The 19,696-nt window shown below is 41.2% G+C and overlaps 1 protein-coding gene across 1 annotated transcript; it reads left to right on the top strand.

The window, feature by feature from the left end:
- The first annotated feature begins 290 nt into the window (after window positions 1-290).
- Window positions 291-3,465, top strand: LOC148876790 (uncharacterized). The gene has a single exon (XM_088942056.1). The coding sequence runs from the start codon at window positions 1,671-1,673 to the stop codon at window positions 3,138-3,140; it is 1,470 nt and encodes a 489-aa protein (XP_088798182.1). The 5' UTR covers window positions 291-1,670; the 3' UTR covers window positions 3,141-3,465.
- Window positions 3,466-19,696: the final 16,231 nt, after the last annotated feature.

Genomic DNA, 19,696 nt, shown 5'->3' with positions numbered 1-19,696 from the left:
CTCTCTGTGTACAACACAAAAATCCCCTTCACAGTATTTTTTTTTTTTTAACTTTGGCTCATCTGCACAAGGACCCACTAAAGAAAAGAATTGGTTTATGCTAGTTTCTGGTGTGGATGGTTGCAGCGAACTGGAGTATGGTTTAACCGATCCATCTATCCAAGCAATCAAAATCTCTCTTTCTTGTCATTGAAGAATTGTAGTAGACTGGTGGTGAAGTACCCACTTAAGCCTAGAATAATAAAAGTACACATTTATAAGGAGGGCGCAATCCTGTCGATGACCATCCAAAGATTAAACACACAAAATAGAAAGATGAATGTGAGCTGCACACTTTGGTATTCATGATCGTTAAATTTTTATTTAATAGTCTTAAAAATCAGTAGCAGTGGGAAAAAAAAATATTAAGAGAACCCATCAAGGGCAAGGAAGAAAGCAAAAGATTCTCTGGTACGTGTTTATCAATAATAATGGCTTCCATATATTTCGACTGATTTTTTTTTTCAGGGACTCTGACTTGGTCAAAGATTGTGGTAGAGAATTTTCTTCCATTACTTATTTATGTATTTAATATTGATGGGGTGTTATTACAAGGCTCGACTAAGAGAACCCATCAATCAGTTGAAAAGGAAGGGAAAAAAGCTGTAATTCTTAACAATAGTGTCACAGGAACTGTTTCAGCCTGGTGTGCATCTCTCTGCGTCGATGTGGTGGCAGGTGCAAGGGGAGGCTTTCCAATTTCTAACAGTGAAGATGGTGGTGGTGGCGGTGGCAGTGATGGACTGACTGATGATGGTGGCTCTCCTCCCTTCCTGTCTTTCAACAACCACCTTCCGGCCCCTACTTTAGTTGCTTGCTCACCTCATCCTTTTTCTCTTACTTTTACTCCCTTTTTTATCCCCCCAACTTTTCTCTATTTCTCGTTTGTTCACGTTAACCAGTTAATCTTACTTCTCTTTCTTATTTTCACACCTACGACCTCTCTCTCTCTCTCTCTCTCTCTCTCTCTCTTTGACCAGTTGCCACTTGCCACCAACAGCAGCTCTCTATCTCTCCCTCTTTATCTCTCAAATGGCGACCCCACTCTACAATCTGTAGACGATCTTTTATAAGTGGAAACGTGAGTAGAAGACGCCTCTCTTTTAGAATTAGAGAACTCCTCTCTTCCTCTCCTTTTCTATCCAAAACCCTAAATTGAACCCAGTCCATGAAAGTGAAACAGAAAGGAACAGGAAAAACTTCTATCTAACTCTTATCTCCAGGCGCTTTTTTTTTTCCTCGGTGTTCTCATCCTCTGCTAGATTAAGATCGCTGGGTTGTTTGTCTCTCTCTCTCTCTCTTTTTGCCGCTCAACTCTCCTGGTCGACTTCGAAGAGGCAGGCAAAGGAAAGAAAAAGAAAGGTCTGTCTCCATTGTGGATCAGAGCTTTAAAGAGACGGGTACTTTCTGAAAGCTATTCTAGAAAACCTCCCTCCATTTAATTCATGGGTTCTTTCGCAGGATTCACTTAATTGGGATTGTAAGTGAGAAAATCCCTCTGCAGCTGCCCCTGAGACACATAGCCTGTCTCTTCACACGCTCAACCTTTGTCTGTCTGCCATTTCCTTCTCGCTTTTTTATTGTTCCTTCTTTGATCTCTCAACTCTCATACCCTTGTACCCTCTAGAGCTATGGATTCTGGTAACAGTAGTAGTATGCAATCATCAAGCGGCGGTGATGAAGAGTACGATTCTCGGTCTGAGTCGATCTCCGCTATCTTGAATTCTTCCGGCCACGTCGGTCATGGTAACGTCATGTCTAACCCAAACCTACCAACTCCTGCCTCCAACCCACACCATCTCAATCTTCCCTCCTCCTCGCCTTCGTCTTTGTTTGATCCTCTATCAAATTATCTGGATGCCTTCTCTCGACCACCGTCGACTTCAAATGCAAATTCACAGCCGCATCTTGACATGATGTGGCCTAGAAGCCTAAGATCTGAACCCACTTGCACCGAAATCGGTAGGATAATGGGATCCTCATCTTCGAGCCATCAGATCTCCGGTGCTCAAGGGCCTAGTCGGGGCTCTTTGCCAAGCTCATCGTCCAAGCCATTGCCAACAGTCTCGGAAAATAGTGCACGGCCTTCAGCTCCACCTCCATCGGATCAATCCAACGTAGTTCGAAGTTCGAAGAAGAGATCAAGAGCTTCTCGAAGGGCACCCACAACTGTTCTGACCACCGACACATCGAATTTCCGCGCGATGGTGCAAGAGTTCACAGGGATCCCGGCACCCCCTTTCTCAGCATCACCCTTCCCTCGAAGCCGACTCGATCTCTTTAACACTGCGTCCACCTTGAGGTCCGCCCATTTGGATCCACCACCACCGCCGTACCTTCTACGGCCTTTTGCTCAAAAGGTTCAGCCACCCTCATTTTTATCTTCTGCTGCTGCTTCTGTTTCGTCATCGTTCTCTTCTAGTTTGATCGATGCTATTGCTTCTAGTTCTAATATTGGCAAGACCACTACTGCCACTACCCCTTCCGCAGCCACCGCCACCGCCACCACTACAACCACCATTGCCCTCGCCACTACTAATAATACTTCAAATTCAACTCCTACAAATAACTACCAACTACTTCCTGATTTGGGCCTTCCGAAACAATCTCAAAGCATACTGAACATGCATCAGCAGAATCCAGTTCTTACATTCCATTCTCTTTTGCAACCATCTCCTCTTCAGCAACCCAAGTACCCATTAGCGAATGTTTTCGGCGAGAAATCTCAACAAGGGTCGTTATCCAATCCGTCGACGGATTCACAACTTAAAATGGGCATGGTGCTAGAGGATTTTGGCATGGATCATGCGCATGGAAACCCACAACTTAGCGGGCTATCCAATCTCGTAACTTCTGATGGGATGTCACTGAGGAGCGACAATAACCCTTCAGGCTGGGGAGCTGGGGTAGGACTGAATGATGGAGATCATCAAGCTCATTTGAAGTCCTTTAATGTGAATTACGGTAATTCACAGAGGGTAAATAGCTGCAAGATCAACTACACCACGTCGTCGTCAGATTTCCATGTGGACAAGGGACCGGAGAATGTTTCTTCCAGGGGTGAAGGTATGGTAGATTCATGGATCTGTTCTTCGGATTAGCAAAAATATGTCAGAGACAGAGACAGAGAGAGAGAGAGAGAGAGAGAGAGAGAGAGAGAGAGAGAGAGAAAGGGGAAGGGTAAGAAGAAGTAGAAGAAGGAAGGAGATGCCAATGATTCTCTCTGCATCTTATCATTAACCATCACTTCCAACAACATTTACAAAGGTTGAAATTTTCTTAAATTATGTGTATATAGAGTCTTTTTGCTTCTTATATTTCTGAATTCTGATTATACATCCACGACTACACAATTGTGGGAATTCTGATTTTCTCTGTTACCATCCATTACATTTGAATTTAGTCACTTCTTATAGCTTATTTGAATTTAATGTTTGCCTTGTCTATTCAATCCATGAGCATGAGAGTGATTAATGAATCACACATCACATAAAGCAGGTTTGCCTCAAACCCATCTACTCAATCCATAATGCCTGTAGCTGGGTGCAACGCAAGCGAAAAACTCGGATTTGGGTTTTCTGACTTCTGTCTGTTTTTTTAAGTCTAACTTCTTGTTAGTAAAGAAATAAATTTTGGATGAACAGTAGAGTGTGCTGGAGGAATTGGTGGCGAGATTTGGGGAACCGTTTGGAGCCGCATTCTTGAGCATCTCTAGTCTTCACATGATTTATGGTTTTTATCTGTTTTTTATTTTCTGTGAAAATAGCCATGAAAGGGAAACCCGAAGCTTTATGTTGCTCAACTGTTCCACTCTCATCATACGAGTCTTCACTAGAATGCTCCCAGTTTGATAATAAACAATGCTAACCACAATTACATAAATAAAATCAATCCCTTCATTTTATTTTTACAAATTATCTTCTTTATTCTCACGAACATTACGTTGAAAGATGAAAAGAAAAGGCATGAGCTTGTGATATACAGTAACAGTATAGAGAGTCCATGTTTTCCATCGTATGATATTCAGGAGATTGAACTGAACTGAAGTTTGTAGTTGTTTTATTTGAAAATACCAATAATTTAATCAAAACTTTTGAAGGTGAATATAATTCTGGTGGGGTAGGGTTAAGGTGCTATGATGAAATTTACTAATCATTCACATGAAAAAAAAATGCTATATAATGGGCTAATAGTTGTTGATCATTTTCATCTAAGTAAAAAACTTTAGGATTTGATGTTCAGAATGATGGACTTCATCACAAACCAAAAGTAGTGCGCCTGAACAAACAAGCCACACACACACGCACAGAGAGAGAGAGAGCGCAACAGCTTTCTTTTTCCCCTCCCTTTCACTCCCAAAATGCCATATTTAATCATATCCGGCCCTCGGCAATATCATTCAAAAAATAAACTTTTCCTTTCTCAATCACCATCTCATAGCTAATCATCTCCCTTTTTTTCTATTCCAATGTTAGGCGTTCAGCAACTAAAAGCATGGCATTCCCTCTTTCTCTAGCACCCATTAATCTCATCACTACTCATCTCTCTCTCTCGATATTGCAGGGGAGAAGAGATAATTAGCCATGGGATTTTGGAAGACGGAAGAGGGTATCTTAACGGGGAGGTGCTGTGACATGTGACACTCCCTTTTGGAATCATGGTGGCCCATGCCAGTGAATTATCTGGTTTTTAGCAATGATGGCCTCTTTCTCTCTTTCTCTCTCGTCCGTCCTAAGCTCGTGGTGACTGGTGATGTGAGTGAGACAGTGCCAATCCATAGGACCATAGCTTATAAAAAGAAAGGAAAGGAAGGAAAAAGCTGAAAGGAAGGATAGGGGATATACAGCTCCGTCGACCCTCTCCTCTCTCGCTGCATCTAAAGTTGTAAACTGCCATAAAGCCCTACAATTTCGAGCCAACCCAAAAGATTAATAGCTTTTCGTATCCCAAACAAAAAGCTGGCAACCTTGGCCATCCATCTTTCCTATTAAACCCCTTAAATTTATATATACAAGTCCCCCCCCCCCCCCATATATAACACAATAGTAGCACGGTGGTTGACAAAATATTAAATAAAAGTCTCTCTCTGTATGTGTAGAGTACACAATTATCTTGTCCTAAGCTAAGTTCCAATTTGACCTCCATGAAGAACCCATTCTTCCTATGAACATTATTTAATTAAGCTAACTAGCACATACAGATGCTACACTACAACAAGGATGTCCAGAGAAATTTATTTTCACTCTTCTCATTTGCCATCTATTTCATATGTGTCTAACAAAACACATGCATAAATAATAATAAAAAAAAAAAGAAATATCAGAAAACCTTTTAACTAGCTACCTCACTGTTATATGATTATATTTTCTTTTTAGACCTCTAATGCCATCTTTTAATTTTCATCATCTAATAGACTCTAATTATTTAAACCAAGAGCATAGTCTGGACCATCCAATTAATCATGTAGCCAAACTTTTAGTATGTAAAATACTAGTTATCTAGTTAGTGGTGGCCAATTAATCCATTTTAGTATGGATTCGTGGCAGCAAAACTAGGCATCTCATCACTTACATATATGTATATATATAAACCATGAAGAGGGAACATCATTGTAATTAAGGGTGTCAATGGACCGGTTTTGTATTGGATCCGTTCAATTTAAAATAATTTTTTATGGATTAGATTGACCAATAAGACATATTGAATTGGATCCGGTCCGTTCATAATAAATTTATATTGGATTGAGTTAGATTGAACTAATATCTGATCTATTTATATAAAATAAGAATATATGTGTTAATGGTCCGAATTTGGATTGAAACCAATCTAAATCAAAATGAATTTAAATAGATTGGACGGTTCAAACATTAAATTGGACTGGTCCAAATTAATCCAGAATAGTCATTGGATTGGATTGGACCTGGTCCATTTATAATGGACTCACATTGGAATGGATTGGATGACCAAATCCAGTCCAATTGACACCCCTAATTGTAACTGTAGCCATTGTATTCTTATTATATATGCATCTAGATATTTAAGTCTAGAAAGCTCGAATCCTTTGGGTTCCTGTGTTGCCAAGGTGAATGCGTCGCAAGGAATTCTTTCTTTTAATTTCTTTTGATCGAGAAGAATTGATGAGCTTGTTCGTCCTTGTTTTCCTCCGCCCCTTCTCTTCGTTTAATTAAGTTATTGGTTCTGAAGGTGAAGAAGATGACGCAAACCATGGTTTTTAAAATCAGACGGAACCGGATGGTCAGATTGGAAAAACCGGGAACCAGTTAGGTGATCGGTTAATGTTCTATTCCAGAATCGTTTTTCGCCAAAAAACGTTGATTCAGTGAGTAAACCAGTGATTTGTGTGTTTGAACTGTTCAAACCATCCAATGGTTTTGGCCGTTTTTTATTATTCTTTTATTTTTTTAATTTTTTTGTCAGAACGGGATGTCCCTTTGATTCAAGGTTTTTAAAACCTACCCGGAGACTGAACCGGTCAGGGGTCCGGTTCTTGGGTCGAACGGTCCAATTGTTTGAATCGAATGGTCGGCCTGTTCTAAAAAAAAAATAAAAAATGGTCAAAACTGTTTAACGGTTCAAATGGTTCAACCGTCTGGGTCAGCGGTTTGCTAACCAAATCAACGATTTTTTGCAAAAATCCAGTTTTGGGGAAAAACGGAACTGATCACCTAACCGGTTCCCTGTTTTTCCAATTTAACCATCTGGTCCAATCCAATATTAAAAACAATGGTTTTATTTGAACAGTCGAACCATTCGACCCGAGAACTGGACCCTTGACCGGTTTGTTGTTCGGTTCGATTTTAAAAACCTTAACGCAAACAGATATTTATAAAGAGTTGAAGATTCGACCCCTTGAATCATGGCTGGATACTTGGTGGTGCAACCTTACAAGTTATAAGACATAGACGAATCCTTTGATGTAGGGCTGAGCATTTGATTTATTCAGTTAAAAACAGAATCGAATAAATCGAAATTTTAAAAACCAAACTAAAAAATAAAAATCAAAAACTGGAATTTCTAATTCGGTTTTTGATTATTTCGATTAAAACTGAATTTTATACTCACCCCTAGTCTGATATGCCTGCAGAAATCGGGGACGACCAGTGGGTTGTTCCCTTGACTTGATTATATAGCGTGTGATCTACCTTCATCGAGTGATTATACAGCGTGTGATCTACCTCGATCGAGTAGGAAAAGGAAATTCACAAGGTCTAATTGAACGTCACCCAAAAATCTTTATAAAACTAATACCCAAGGAAAAATAAATATTAGCTACTCACTACGTACTTAGCTATGGCCTATAAGAGGTGCGTGGGTTGTTCAGACATAAATCACTAATTAGTCACAAGGAGGAAATTAAGGGATGGATGAAGCTGAAGGATCATGTGAACTAACTATTGAAACACATGTAAATAAACATGAGTCACCAAGCCCTAGAAATAGAAATAGAAATAGAAATAGGGTAATTTAATTATAAGGATGAAAGTCTGCTCCGCCACAAGATGTTAACAAATTTACATTGAATAGAAGACCATGCACCTTTAATTAGCCATGTCTCTTTTGGTGTCTCTATCGATCCTAGTGTGGTTAGGTAGCCCACTCCAGAAAAACTCCCTTGGAAGCAACACTCAAAGCCACAAGTTTTTGCAAGTGTCTATTTAAGTAGGTCAAGTTGAACCCTCAGTCTCCGGACACACTTTTTTACCTTCCTATAAATTAATTTTGGGCTTAACACCATTAGATTGCCTAATAAAACTAAACCCTATATACCTATTTATATGCCTTCTTTACATTTAATGGATGCTAGGCAATTAGTACTATTTGTTTTTTTGTTTTTTTTTTTTCTTTTTTGCTAAAATAAACTTGTGGGGTCAATATCTGTCTAATGCATATCAATTTTTAGGGTCATTGATATGCTAAAATGAAGTTAGATAATTTTAATGTTTTGACCATTGTGAAGGACCCCTCTCAAAGTATGAAACCAAAAACTTAAAAAAGAGTTCCAGTCAAAAGAAGCTGTCTATACACGAAATATCAATACATTGAAACTTAGCTGCTAAGTGAGAATAGTAGTAGTAAATAAACAGCATTATTGAGTTTGAAAGATTACTTGATTTAATGATGATGACGATATGTGATATGAGATACTCTTACTGAAATTTTGTAAGAAAAACAAAAGCATAGTAGAGTCCCTTTTTCAACAGTCCAACCTTATTGGCTAACCCATTACTACCAAATATGTACCAAGGTAAAAAGACATTGTAAAATCTAAAAATATGAAATAGAAGTAAAAAAAAAAAAAAAAAAAAAAAAACTTTTACTTACTTATCAATAAGCATGTCTTCACATCTATGTGCAAGAACATAAATACAGATTTAGGAAAAAAGTTACGTTACTATTTACTACTAGGAACTCCATCCCAAAACACAAAAAGATTTCCCTTTTCATTTTCTGGGGCCTCTATTGACCCAACTTCTCTAGTGTCTAGCACTGTGGCAGTCTGCAGAACGGCTCCATTGCCCCATCTTTACCCGGTTTTTGTTTACTGGATAAAGGTGTAAACAGTTTCCCAAATCCCAACTTGGGCAATTTGAATTAACCATGACTGAGGGGGCATATGAATGACCATTTATCAGAACATTCACTAAAATCTACAATTTGAATTCAACGCCTAGCAGAAAGGCAAAATCAATAGTTCTTTGTACTGAGAAATAAAAAAAATAAATAAATAAAATTGTTCTCCTGAAGATCAAAACAAAGTTCAGTTACAAGTTTCGGGACCCGATTTCAATTCATCTTTGTCAATATATGAAAGAGTATGGTTTTGTTATTGTCATACAAGCCACCTAATACAAACAATTCAGAATTAATTATGTCAAGTCTTGTATTAAGAATTAATTAGAGGTGTTTTAATTAGTTAAAATATATTCAACTCTTTCTTGACATGCATGGACCCCAAATCACTAAATGTAATTCAAGTATAAAATCCCTCAAAGTCCACCACTCCTTACAAGTTTCAATTACACCTACTTTAATATTTCAGTTGACCTTTTTATAGATGAAGAGGCCAGCAGGACATTAATGCACCACTTTTCTTAAAGTCTTCAAAGCTTTAAGTATAGCTGTATTTTTAACATAATACCTTCTGGACAATTTTGAAAATTCTCCACTTTTATTTTGTCTAAACGATTGAAAAATATAGGAATATTGGCATTTATAACAACGATGGCAAATGTCAATAAAGAGAAGCAATCTCTCTCTCTCTCTCTCTCTCTCTCTCGTTCTATGTCATAATTCATAAGAAGCAACATATTCTATACTACACTATGGAGGTCAAAAATTAGTCCTAATTGCCTCAACAGCTAAACTGCTTGCTCAAGAAAGAGAAGAAGAAAAAAGCGGAAAAGCAAAGGAAACCATTGTCAATGCCAAACTGATTTGATGCACAAGTCTGTTTTATACTAAAATTCAAGAAATGGGTCTCATCTAGTTCTTAATCTTATGTTAATGGTGATCACTTAGATTCCCACGTTATTTTTGTCTGCCTCACTAAGTTTTGGGTGATTTTTATGAACCCCACATGTCCCCCACTGGCACAATTTTAACTAGCTAGCAAGCCCCCATGTCTGAGCATATGTAGGCACACTAGATCAATCCTAGCCTACGCATGCCCTGTGCATGTTTTCATATAATACTTAGAGTTACCTAAATGTTAAAACTTAAACCCCTAGAGTTTAAGTTTTCTGGAGGAATGAAGGAAAAAAATAAATAAAAGAATCCCTCAATTTTCTAAGAATAGTATTGAACTATTGGAGATAAATCCTTTCAGCTCTAGCATGGTCTCTATTCTCTAATCTATACAAAGACCCTATTTATGAATGGCTCAGTAATGTTTATAATTGCTTTGCTGCACTTTTATTATTATTATTATAAACATTATAAACATGAGTGAGTAATGCAAGCATGTAGAACGCCAAGCACGAAGACTTGTTTGGCTCGTGCAATCCATTCGATTCTCTTCCCAACAATGCAGAGAGAGAGAGATCCTCCTTGGACACTAAAGGAAGAACATCATCAACTAGAGAGAGAATAGAGACACAACAGGGGGAGAGAGAGAGAACAAAAGCCAACCACCATGTCTCTCATCACACGCACCTCTGCCTCCTTCCCAGTTCCATCCGTGATTCCATAATTCCTTATCCCACATCCGAATATTAATGCAATAATGGTGTGTGAGTCACAAGGAGCTATTTGGCTCTCCACAGGTCCCACTAAATCAAACATGATATATAACAATAATGCATGTAGATGAACGAAAAAGGTCCAAAGTTTGCTACTCCAATCCGGTTTCCATTTGACAACATGTTTTGGGCTCAGAATGGCCCCCACATATATTCCCTACCATTCTCTCCTCTTACTTATTAATTGCTCAACTTTCACCCAGAACCCTGTGTCATCTCATCTGCCAACTATAATCCTCTTTTTCAGAGTATATTTTCAAACTTTGCACGTATAATAATGAAAACCATTCAAGAAGAACTCCAATATAGAATAGGACATGGGGCTAATATAAATTAGGGAACTCAATACATGGCCAATCCAGAGGGTTTTCTGTGGTTAGCTAGTTTAGCCAAACATATTATAAGCAACAAATGGATCGGATCGGATTGGATATAATCTCGCATCTATCATCCATGTGGCATAGATAATGGGGTGAATTCAAAAATAAAATAAAGGAATAAAGAAATTGACCCGATTAACTAGGCTGTGCCGCCGTGGTATACCTAAACCAACAACATTCGGATTTGGCAGGGGAAACCAAGGGGGGTCAGGAGGTGAGCAATAATAATAACATGTTACTGTGATTCGATTCGACCCAACAACAGCCCCTGGTAAAGATGGAAAAACAGCGCCTTGGGTGAGTCAAATCCCAACACTATATTACTTCCCGACAACACTTATTTTCTTCTTCTCGATGAATTTTTTCTTTTTTTTTTTTTCTGTAATCTTCTCGATGAGCTTAGTATTAGTGGTTAGATTTTGATACGGCTAAATATTAACTGCCACTTGGAAGGTGCCATGTTGTTATGGCCATAAAGCACACTTAATTTATTTAAGGTTTAATGAGCTGCATTGAGTGGTATTAATTATCGTAAATTCTTATATTCTTATAAAGTTTCAAAAGCTTGACGTTTTTTTGGGAGGGATGGCCGATTACTTCGATGTCTATCCTCGGCACTCCCAAGACTAATATTTTATGATCCTAGTTCATGGTTATATTGCTATCAGAATTTTTCATGTAACGATGTATAAGCATCGACATTATGCATTGTGCATGAGAGGGAGGCTTTACCTCATATCCAAGTTGATCGAACTATCCCATGTTCTAATACACGGGTATATTCATGGCCTAGCGGTTGCCTAGCACGTTATTATCGGTCTAATCCCCCTTTGACATGTAAGTAGTGCCGTCCATTGATTAGCATGAGCTAAACGAAATCCATAACCATGTGCAATGAGGTCATGATCCAATGTTACTGATTTTGGTGGAGCCATTCAATAAGTCTACACTTAGCTCTTACATCACGAAAGGCTTGGCATGACTACATGGATTTCTTTTGTTGCACAAGCTTATCCCGTGACAATTGATATCAGAGCACATTAACCAACTACTATCATACATGATATCACAGCACATCAGCCAACTACTATCTTACTTGGTATCAGAGAAAATAAGCTAGCCAATTTGAAGTCATCCTTTAACAAAAGCAACATTGTGGGGTGTGGTCCAATTGCATTCCCACTCATCGGGTTCGAGCAAGCAATGCACCTTTGGCCTAGAAAGACACCCTACATTATGTCCCCCCCCACACACACACATTCCAATGACTCTAGTAGCATCACTTGTACAGGGGCATACACATGAGCCATTTTTTGAAAGGCATATTGCGGTACAGGGGTAAACATCAATCGTTGTCCATTTTGGTGAGTCATGGGTGGTACATCTATGTCTTGGTTTCATGACAAATGAGTCAGTGTTCTATAGCCTGTCAAATACACTACTAAGGCTGGGACAATAGTCTAAAATTGATTTGTGTTGATGGTTAGTCAAAGAATATCATTGGACTAGCAACTTAATACCAAAAGGATCTTAGGACCAAAACCACAATATTGGAATGTTAAGAATGTGGAAACATTTGTTGTTGGAACATGGCAGCATAGGAATCAAATCACACATCGATAGACATCCTTAGCACACAAGGTGGAACGTCTGTAGCATCAACATCAATATCTCAAGGGGTGCATGTTCAGTAGCATAATGTTTAAAATGCATCAACACACAAGATAGAATGTAGTTAAGACATTGAGACTGTAAGAGAAAAGGGCTCCTATGAAGCGATGCAGTAGCCCAACACAGTGGTGAGGAAGTTTCAAGGGCCAAAAGAGCATAGGCATGGCATGGTTGGAGTAACCCCAACACGGGATGGTGAAGTCCATAAGGCAATATGGTGAAGTGGTCTCAAGATGCAGACACCAATAGCAGATGTAGACCAACACTATGCGTTTGGTAGCACCACCAAAAAGCTACCAACAAGTGGTTTGAGCCTTGAGGCAGTCAAGACTTCCAAGAAAGCAATACACACACTACACACACAAACTATTTTCAAGAGCCATCGCACATAGAGCATAGCCATTGCATGGTTTAAGTAACCCCAACATGGAGGGTGGAGTTCAAACAGGCCAATATGGTGAAATCATTTGTCCCAAATACAAAAGCCAACATAGGTGAGACACAAGTTGACCAAGCAACCCTGACTGCAACAAGGAGAAGCTAAACTGGCACATACATGGATGAGGTGGGAAAATACAACCATTCACTTAAAAGGCCATTGTTGAGAATGTAAATGGATTAAGTGGGGGAGCATGTCATAGTTGTAAAGAAGTCTTGGTCTACCTATACTTAGTGGGTTGCATTGAGTAGCATTATCATAATTTCTATTAGTATGGCTTTTCAGAAAATTAATGTTATCTTTCAACTGAGTCTCAAAAGCTTAACGCTCTCTTTGAGGGGAGGTGATCAACCTCCTTGGGTGCCTACCCTTGGCACTCCCAAGACCAACATTCATGGGAAGGCCCTAATTAATGGTCACATAGATACCAAGGTTCCTTATGGACACACAATAGATCATGGAGACACTGTATAAGAGGGAGGCTTTACATGTGGGTTGGCCACAACCATGTCCATTCATCACACCACTTCCATGTCTAATTTGATCGAGCTATCCTATGTCCTAACACATAGGTGCGTTCATGGACAAGTGGTTGCCTAGCATATCATTATCGAAGCAATCCCCCTTTGGCACGTAAGCGGGTGCCTCCCATAGATTGGCATGAGCTAGACAAGATCCTTGACCATGCACAATGAAGTCATGATCCAATGCCATTGATCTTGGTGAAGCATTCAATGGGCCTACATTTGGCCCTTACATCACAAAAGGCTTGTTTTGGCCGCATAGGTCGAGATGTTGCACAAGTTTCTTCTATTGCATAAGCTTATCCCATGACAATGTGGCATAAATTAGGGAAATGTGGGAAATTCCTTAATGTAACTAATGGGAAATGTGGAATTGGAGAAATGTACAAATTCAAGATGGAAACTAATGGTGCACGATCTGGATGCTCCTAGTTGGATGGCAGCTCAGACGTCAGTCTGCTTGGTTTGTCGATCGATCTGTGAGAGAAGAATATTCAGAGGACTTGGGGTGGCTTAGTCATTATGGGCGCTCCGTTGCTTAAGTTAGTAACTGTATGCAAACTGAAGGCTTGTAAGCTAGTAGGCTAGTGATCAATAATCACGTATACATTATAACAATGGGGTTGGAACCCTTATGTAGGCAAGTTGTTGTAGGTCTTACGTAACACCTTCGAGATCCTAGAGAGGTCGAAGGTGGATGTCGTGTGAGTTAATAAGGCTTATCGAGTCCATCCGATCTAGGTAGGATAAGGATAAGGATAAGGATGACAAACATGTGGCATGATCCCAGAGAGGTCGGAGACAGTTAGCTAGCTTCTAGAAGTTGGCTATGTGTCACCTTGGCAGGTCAGGCCATCACGAGCTACTCGGACCTCGGTCTAGGCTTAGGTGCTCGAGGTACCCAAGCTAACCAGGCTCACTGAGGTGGAAGGGAACGCCAAGCCGTTGTCTAGTCAGCAGACCGCTTCCATGTGTCTGTGTGCTAGCAGGTCGAGCCAAGTTACCCCTCATCAATTGCCCCCACTCCCGTGCCAGGGGTACTTGACCCGGTGTGGGAGTTCACGACAAGCCTAGGTGGATTGGGCCTAGTCTTTGATTTGACCAATGTCTAGTCTACGAGTCAGACCTGACTGACCCTACTGGCTCAACCTTAGGGCTAGATCGTGTCTCGGGAATGCGTGAGCATCACTCAGATTATAAATTCCATAGATGTTAAACACGCGCTCAACCAATTTTGACCTCGAAAGTCGAGCAACTACCCTCAAGGGAACCATTAGATCTGGTTGATTTGAGTCATCTGTGATCGGTTATACCAGCCATAAATAGGGGCCTTGGGGTTAAATTTCCTTTGTCCTATTATGAGCTCTCACATTCTGGAGGTTGCGCGCTAACTTCGGTGTCTCTAAGTCGATCATCCATTCTTGAGGTCGACCTTCTTCCTTTTTAGTAAGCCATCATCCCTTCCTTCAGTTTTTCCTTTGTCTTTGTTTCCATCATGTCTAGTAGTAGTAGCTTGTTTGGTGAAGAAAGTGTGGGGTCTAATCGAGCCAAAGAGGGCACCTCAGCCCAAGATCTAGAATCTAGTCCGGCCGAGGTAGGCACCTTGGTTCAAGACCAAAGAGCCTCTCATAAGAAGACTTCGTCTTCAAGCCGTGTACGTCATCCTAGAGAACCAGATAGCTTCAGTCCTTCCACGATGCCTGTCGAGCAGATCTATACTCTAGTTGCATGGTACAAGTTCCTTAACCATTATGGTTATTACCTTCCCCTAGAAGGTTTTCCTTGGGAATACAAGCACAAGGAGATAACCATCTTCACAAAGCACCTGATTTTCGAGCTTCGCTTTTCACTTCACCTCTTTATCATTGAAGTTTTAAAATTTTTTTATGTCACCATCGATCAGCTCCACCTGAACTTGGTTCACACCCTAGTCGGTACCATCTCACTCTTTCATGACTTTGACCTTCCCTTAGACTTAGATACCTTTAGCTTGTTGTGTTCCATAAAACAGAATCCCACTAGTCGTAAGGCCGAGAGTAAATTTAGTTATTACATATCCTACTAGCCTGGATATAAACTCCTTCACGAGTGTCCCTCGAAGGTCCCGACCTGGAAGAGGAGATACTTCACTCTTACTGTTGATGGGGGGTGACATTTCTCAACACACTGGAGGAAAGGTATCAAGGACCCTAGGGATCGGATGGATAGGAAGATGAAGAAAAAAATGTGTTCCTGGCAGAGTTCGGCCTTAAGTTAGAGGACTATTTGGCCGAGGAGAAGCTCATTAAGGCCGAGCTAAGTCCCCCGAGTAGGTTGTCACTTTGGGTGCGGGTACTTCGTCTTTTCATGCTATTTTCTTTTATATTGCTTTGATTGATCTTCTACTCATCTTCGGCAGGTATTATGGCTAATCTTTCAATGACTCGTCTCTTGAAGAGGAAGAGGAAGACACCTCAAGGTGATTCTTCCTAGGAACTGGCAGCTGAGCCCGCTACCCCTGCTAAGGCCGAAGAGGTTTTGGTTATCAACTTGGTTGAGGAGGACTAAGAGAGGAGGTTGCCACCTTGTCAGCCCGAGGTGGCCCGATCTTCCGAGCTTCAGTCCAGTCATCCCGGGGCTGGCTCTTCAAGTGAGGAACCCGAGGATAATCGAAGTATCCTGGACTTCCGCGTCAGCCTCAAAAAGAGCATGAAGGTTGTTTTCCCCAAAGAGATCTCCCGGCTTATCGAGCAGCAAATTCTTGAACTAGGCGTGAAAGCACTGTGTTATCCCATGGTGGTAAGTCCCGATCTCACAGCTATGCCATCTCTTAGGATGTTCTTTGATACTTAGCGAAATTTATTTCTTTTGTAGGCCAACTCCGTGGTTCACACACTCCTAAAGTAGTTCAAGCAGCAGGTTGTGAAAGTGAAGAGTGTCAAGGTGGTAGTTGTTGAATACTAAGCTCGGGTGAAGAAGGCCGTCAAGGTCGTCAACAAGTTGGAGGTTGAGGTGGCGACAAAAGACGAGTAGATGTAGAGGTAGGCCAACAGGTTGAACAAAGAAGTCAAAGAGCAAAAGGTCGCTTTCGCTGAGCGTGAGGCTACTCTCATCCAGGGGATCAAGGATGCCAAGGTCCTTGCCATCCAAAAATGTAATGCTTTAGCGGAATTTGGTGACTTAGGGAGAACCTCAGTACTGCAGCCTTCCGTAAGGGCTTTAGGCTTTACTGCTGGATGAAAAGGTGACCGTTCCCCAAGCTCGACCTCAGATCTATCACAACAATGGGTGTCACTACAGAGATGCTGCTTAAGGCCAAAGAAGACCTAGACTCTAAGGAGGAAGATGATGATGACCTCAACAAGGGAACTATGGAGAAGGATGGCCAGGATTCTACTACTGAGGAAGCCATGGGCATTGATGAAGCAAAGGAGAATTTTGCTACTACCAAGGATGGGGGTAAGGAGCCCCATGATTAATGATGAATGATTACTCTTGCCTCTTTTCTTGGTCCCCTTGTTGTATAAACATCAGTCACGGAGCCTCCGAGCTCGCTTTAGTAGGTTTTTATGCATTTTTTATGTACAATTTCACATTTTGAAGTAATGAAATTTAGTTGCTCTTTTGCCCACCTCGCTTGCAATAATCTTTTAGAAACTTAGCTTCGCAAAAAATCTTCCAAGTGTAGGTTCACTTGAGGTACCTAACTTCTAGAACGGCTAGACATGGTATGGGGCAACCCAGGGTAACTGTGAGCTGAGGCGAATAGGCATAGTAAGCTATATAACCCGAGCTACCTATGCACCAGTAAGGCATAAATAAGATATACCCGAACTGCCTATATGCTAATAACAACTAGGTCTTATTTCACCAAGGTGTTGAGGTCGTTACCAGCTCAGCACTAGGGCCCTTAGGCTTAGAGTGACTCATTGTCCACTTTTCAATATATCGTTTAGCCGATGTGCGGCTTGACCAGTTCGCCAAAGCGGTTGGTCATTCGTACTTGGACTATTTTTTATGTGGTAGATGCTTGACTCCCGAGCTCATAGGTAGTACTTTCTTAGGTTATTGACGTTCCAAGCGCGGGGCACTTGTCTCCCTTCCAATGTCTTGAGCTCGTACGTCCCTTCACTAAACACCCATCATACTCTATAGGGACCCTTCCAATTCGATCTGACCGTACTTACACCAGGATCAGGTACCATAACTTTCCAAAGTATTAGGTTGCCGACTTGGAAGTGGCATCGCTTGACTCAGGCATTATAGTACCAAGCTACTTGTAGCTGGTAGGCTGTAGTCTGAATATAAGCTAGGTTGCATACTTCTTTGATCAGGTCAAGGATGGTCCATAGCTCATCTTCATTAGCTTCCTCACTGTACGCCTCTAAACGCAAAGTCGGTATTTCGATCTCAACTGGGGTGACGGCCTCCGTACCATAGATTGAAGGGGGTTTCTCCGATTGCTGTCTTGGTTGTAGTTCTGTAGGCCCATAGGACATTGGGTAGCTCGTCAACCCACAAACCCTTAACTCGAGAAAGCCGAGCTTTGAGTCTACGGAGGATTGCCCCATTTGTTACCTAAGCCTGACCATTCACTTGTGGATGCACTACCAAAGTGAAGTTCAGTTGGATTCCCATCTTGGTACACCAATTCTAGAACTTGATGTCTTTGAACTACTTTTCGTTGCCAGATATCAACATCTTTGGGTGTCCGAATTTGCATACGGTGTTCTTCCAAAAGAAATTTTGTGCATTATGGGCTATGATGGTCACCAATGGCTCAGCCTGCACCCACTTCGTGAAATAGTCAATCGCCATGACTAGGAATCTTCATTGCCCAATTGTAGGTGGGAATGGACCGAGGATCTCTATCACCCAGTGGACAAAGGGCCACAGATTGGTTAGATACTTTAGGTTGGAGTGGGCTGATGAAGTATGTTGGTGTGCCTTTAGTAGTTATCACACTTCTGGATGAACTCGAGTGCATTTGCCTTCATTGTAGGCTAGTAGAATCCTTGCCTTAGCACCTTTTGGGAGAGCACCCTACCCCCTAGTGTCCTCCACAGAGACCTTCATGGATCTCGTGTAGCACTTGGCTTGCCTCCGAAGGTTGCAAGCAGTGAAGGTAGGGGAGCGTAAAGGATCTCCTATACAGCTATTCACCAATAAGAATGTAGCGAGCTGACTGACGTTTTACCCTTTGAACTGCATTACGATATACTAATAGGGTCCCATGGAGCAGATAATCAACAAGAGGGTCGATCCAACTCGGTTCTATAGTCAACACGAGGATGACCACTTCTGTCGCCCTCATAATGTTAGGTTGCGACAGGTCTTCAATGTACACCATCCTCATTGTGATGTTGCTTATGCTAGCCAGCTTCAATAGTGCATCAGCCTTAGCATTTTCTGCTCTTGGTACTAGCTGAATGAACCAAGAGTGGAAGCCAAGCAAAAGCTCCCTCACTTTGTCCAAATAGGCCATCACGACAGGTTCCTAAGCCTCGTGCCCACCATTCACTTGGTTCATTACCAACTAAGAGTCGTTGCATATCATGTCATGCTTCGCACCGACCTCCTTTGCCAACGTAAGTCCATTTATCAATGCATCGTACTCCACTACATTGTTCGATGCTTTGAATCCAAAGCAAATATTGTACTCCATCTTTATCTCGCTTGTCCATACAGTACGAGTCTAGCTCTGCTTCCTCATTGATTAGAAAAGCCATCGACGTAGAGGATCCAGGGCTCCTCGTTACAGGTTGGGGTCTCCCTAGCCAAAATGGGTTCCACGCTAGTTGATGCCTCCGACATGTTGTTCGACTCAGCCACCTCAGGGGTCAGCATGGTGAACGTACATTCGGTGACGAAGTCAGCCAAGGGTTGTGCTTTAATCACTAGGCACAGCTCAAACCGGACGTCATATTTGCTTAGCTCGATGGCCCACTTTGTCAACTGCCCTAAGACCTCAGCTTTTGAAGGACGTGCCTCAGAGGTCTATCAGTTAGGACAATAATAGTGTGGTTTTGGAAGTAAGGGCATAGCTTCCGAATCGTAAAGACTAGTGCAAAGGCCAACTTCTCGATGCTGAGGTACCTAGCCTCAGCTGCCTGCAAAACCTTACTGATATAATAGATGGGCTTTTGAACTCGGTCTACTTCTCTTATCAGTACCGAGTTGAGTATCTCATCACTCGTAGAGAGGAAGAGTTTTAGCTCATCTCCAAGTTCAGGTCAAGTCAAAACTGGTTATGAACTTAATACTTCTTGAACTCGTCAAACGTGAGTTAACACTCCTTGGAACACTCAAAGTCATCATTTTTTTATGGCCTTAAAAAAGGGTAAACATTAACTAGCTGTCTTAGACATAAATCAGTTCAGAACGGAAATTCGGCTAGTTAATCGT

Source organism: Nelumbo lutea, chromosome 1 (assembly GCF_056320005.1).
Source record: "Nelumbo lutea isolate HS-2025 chromosome 1, American lotus-T2T, whole genome shotgun sequence".
NCBI classification, from domain to species: Eukaryota; Viridiplantae; Streptophyta; class Magnoliopsida; order Proteales; family Nelumbonaceae; genus Nelumbo; species Nelumbo lutea.
This window is presented reverse-complemented; position numbering and strand designations above follow the sequence as displayed.

Excerpts from the sequence above, each read along its gene's own strand:
- LOC148876790 (XM_088942056.1), top strand. The coding sequence starts at position 1,671 with ATGGATTCTGGTAACAGTAGTAGTATGCAATCATCAAGCGGCGGTGAT.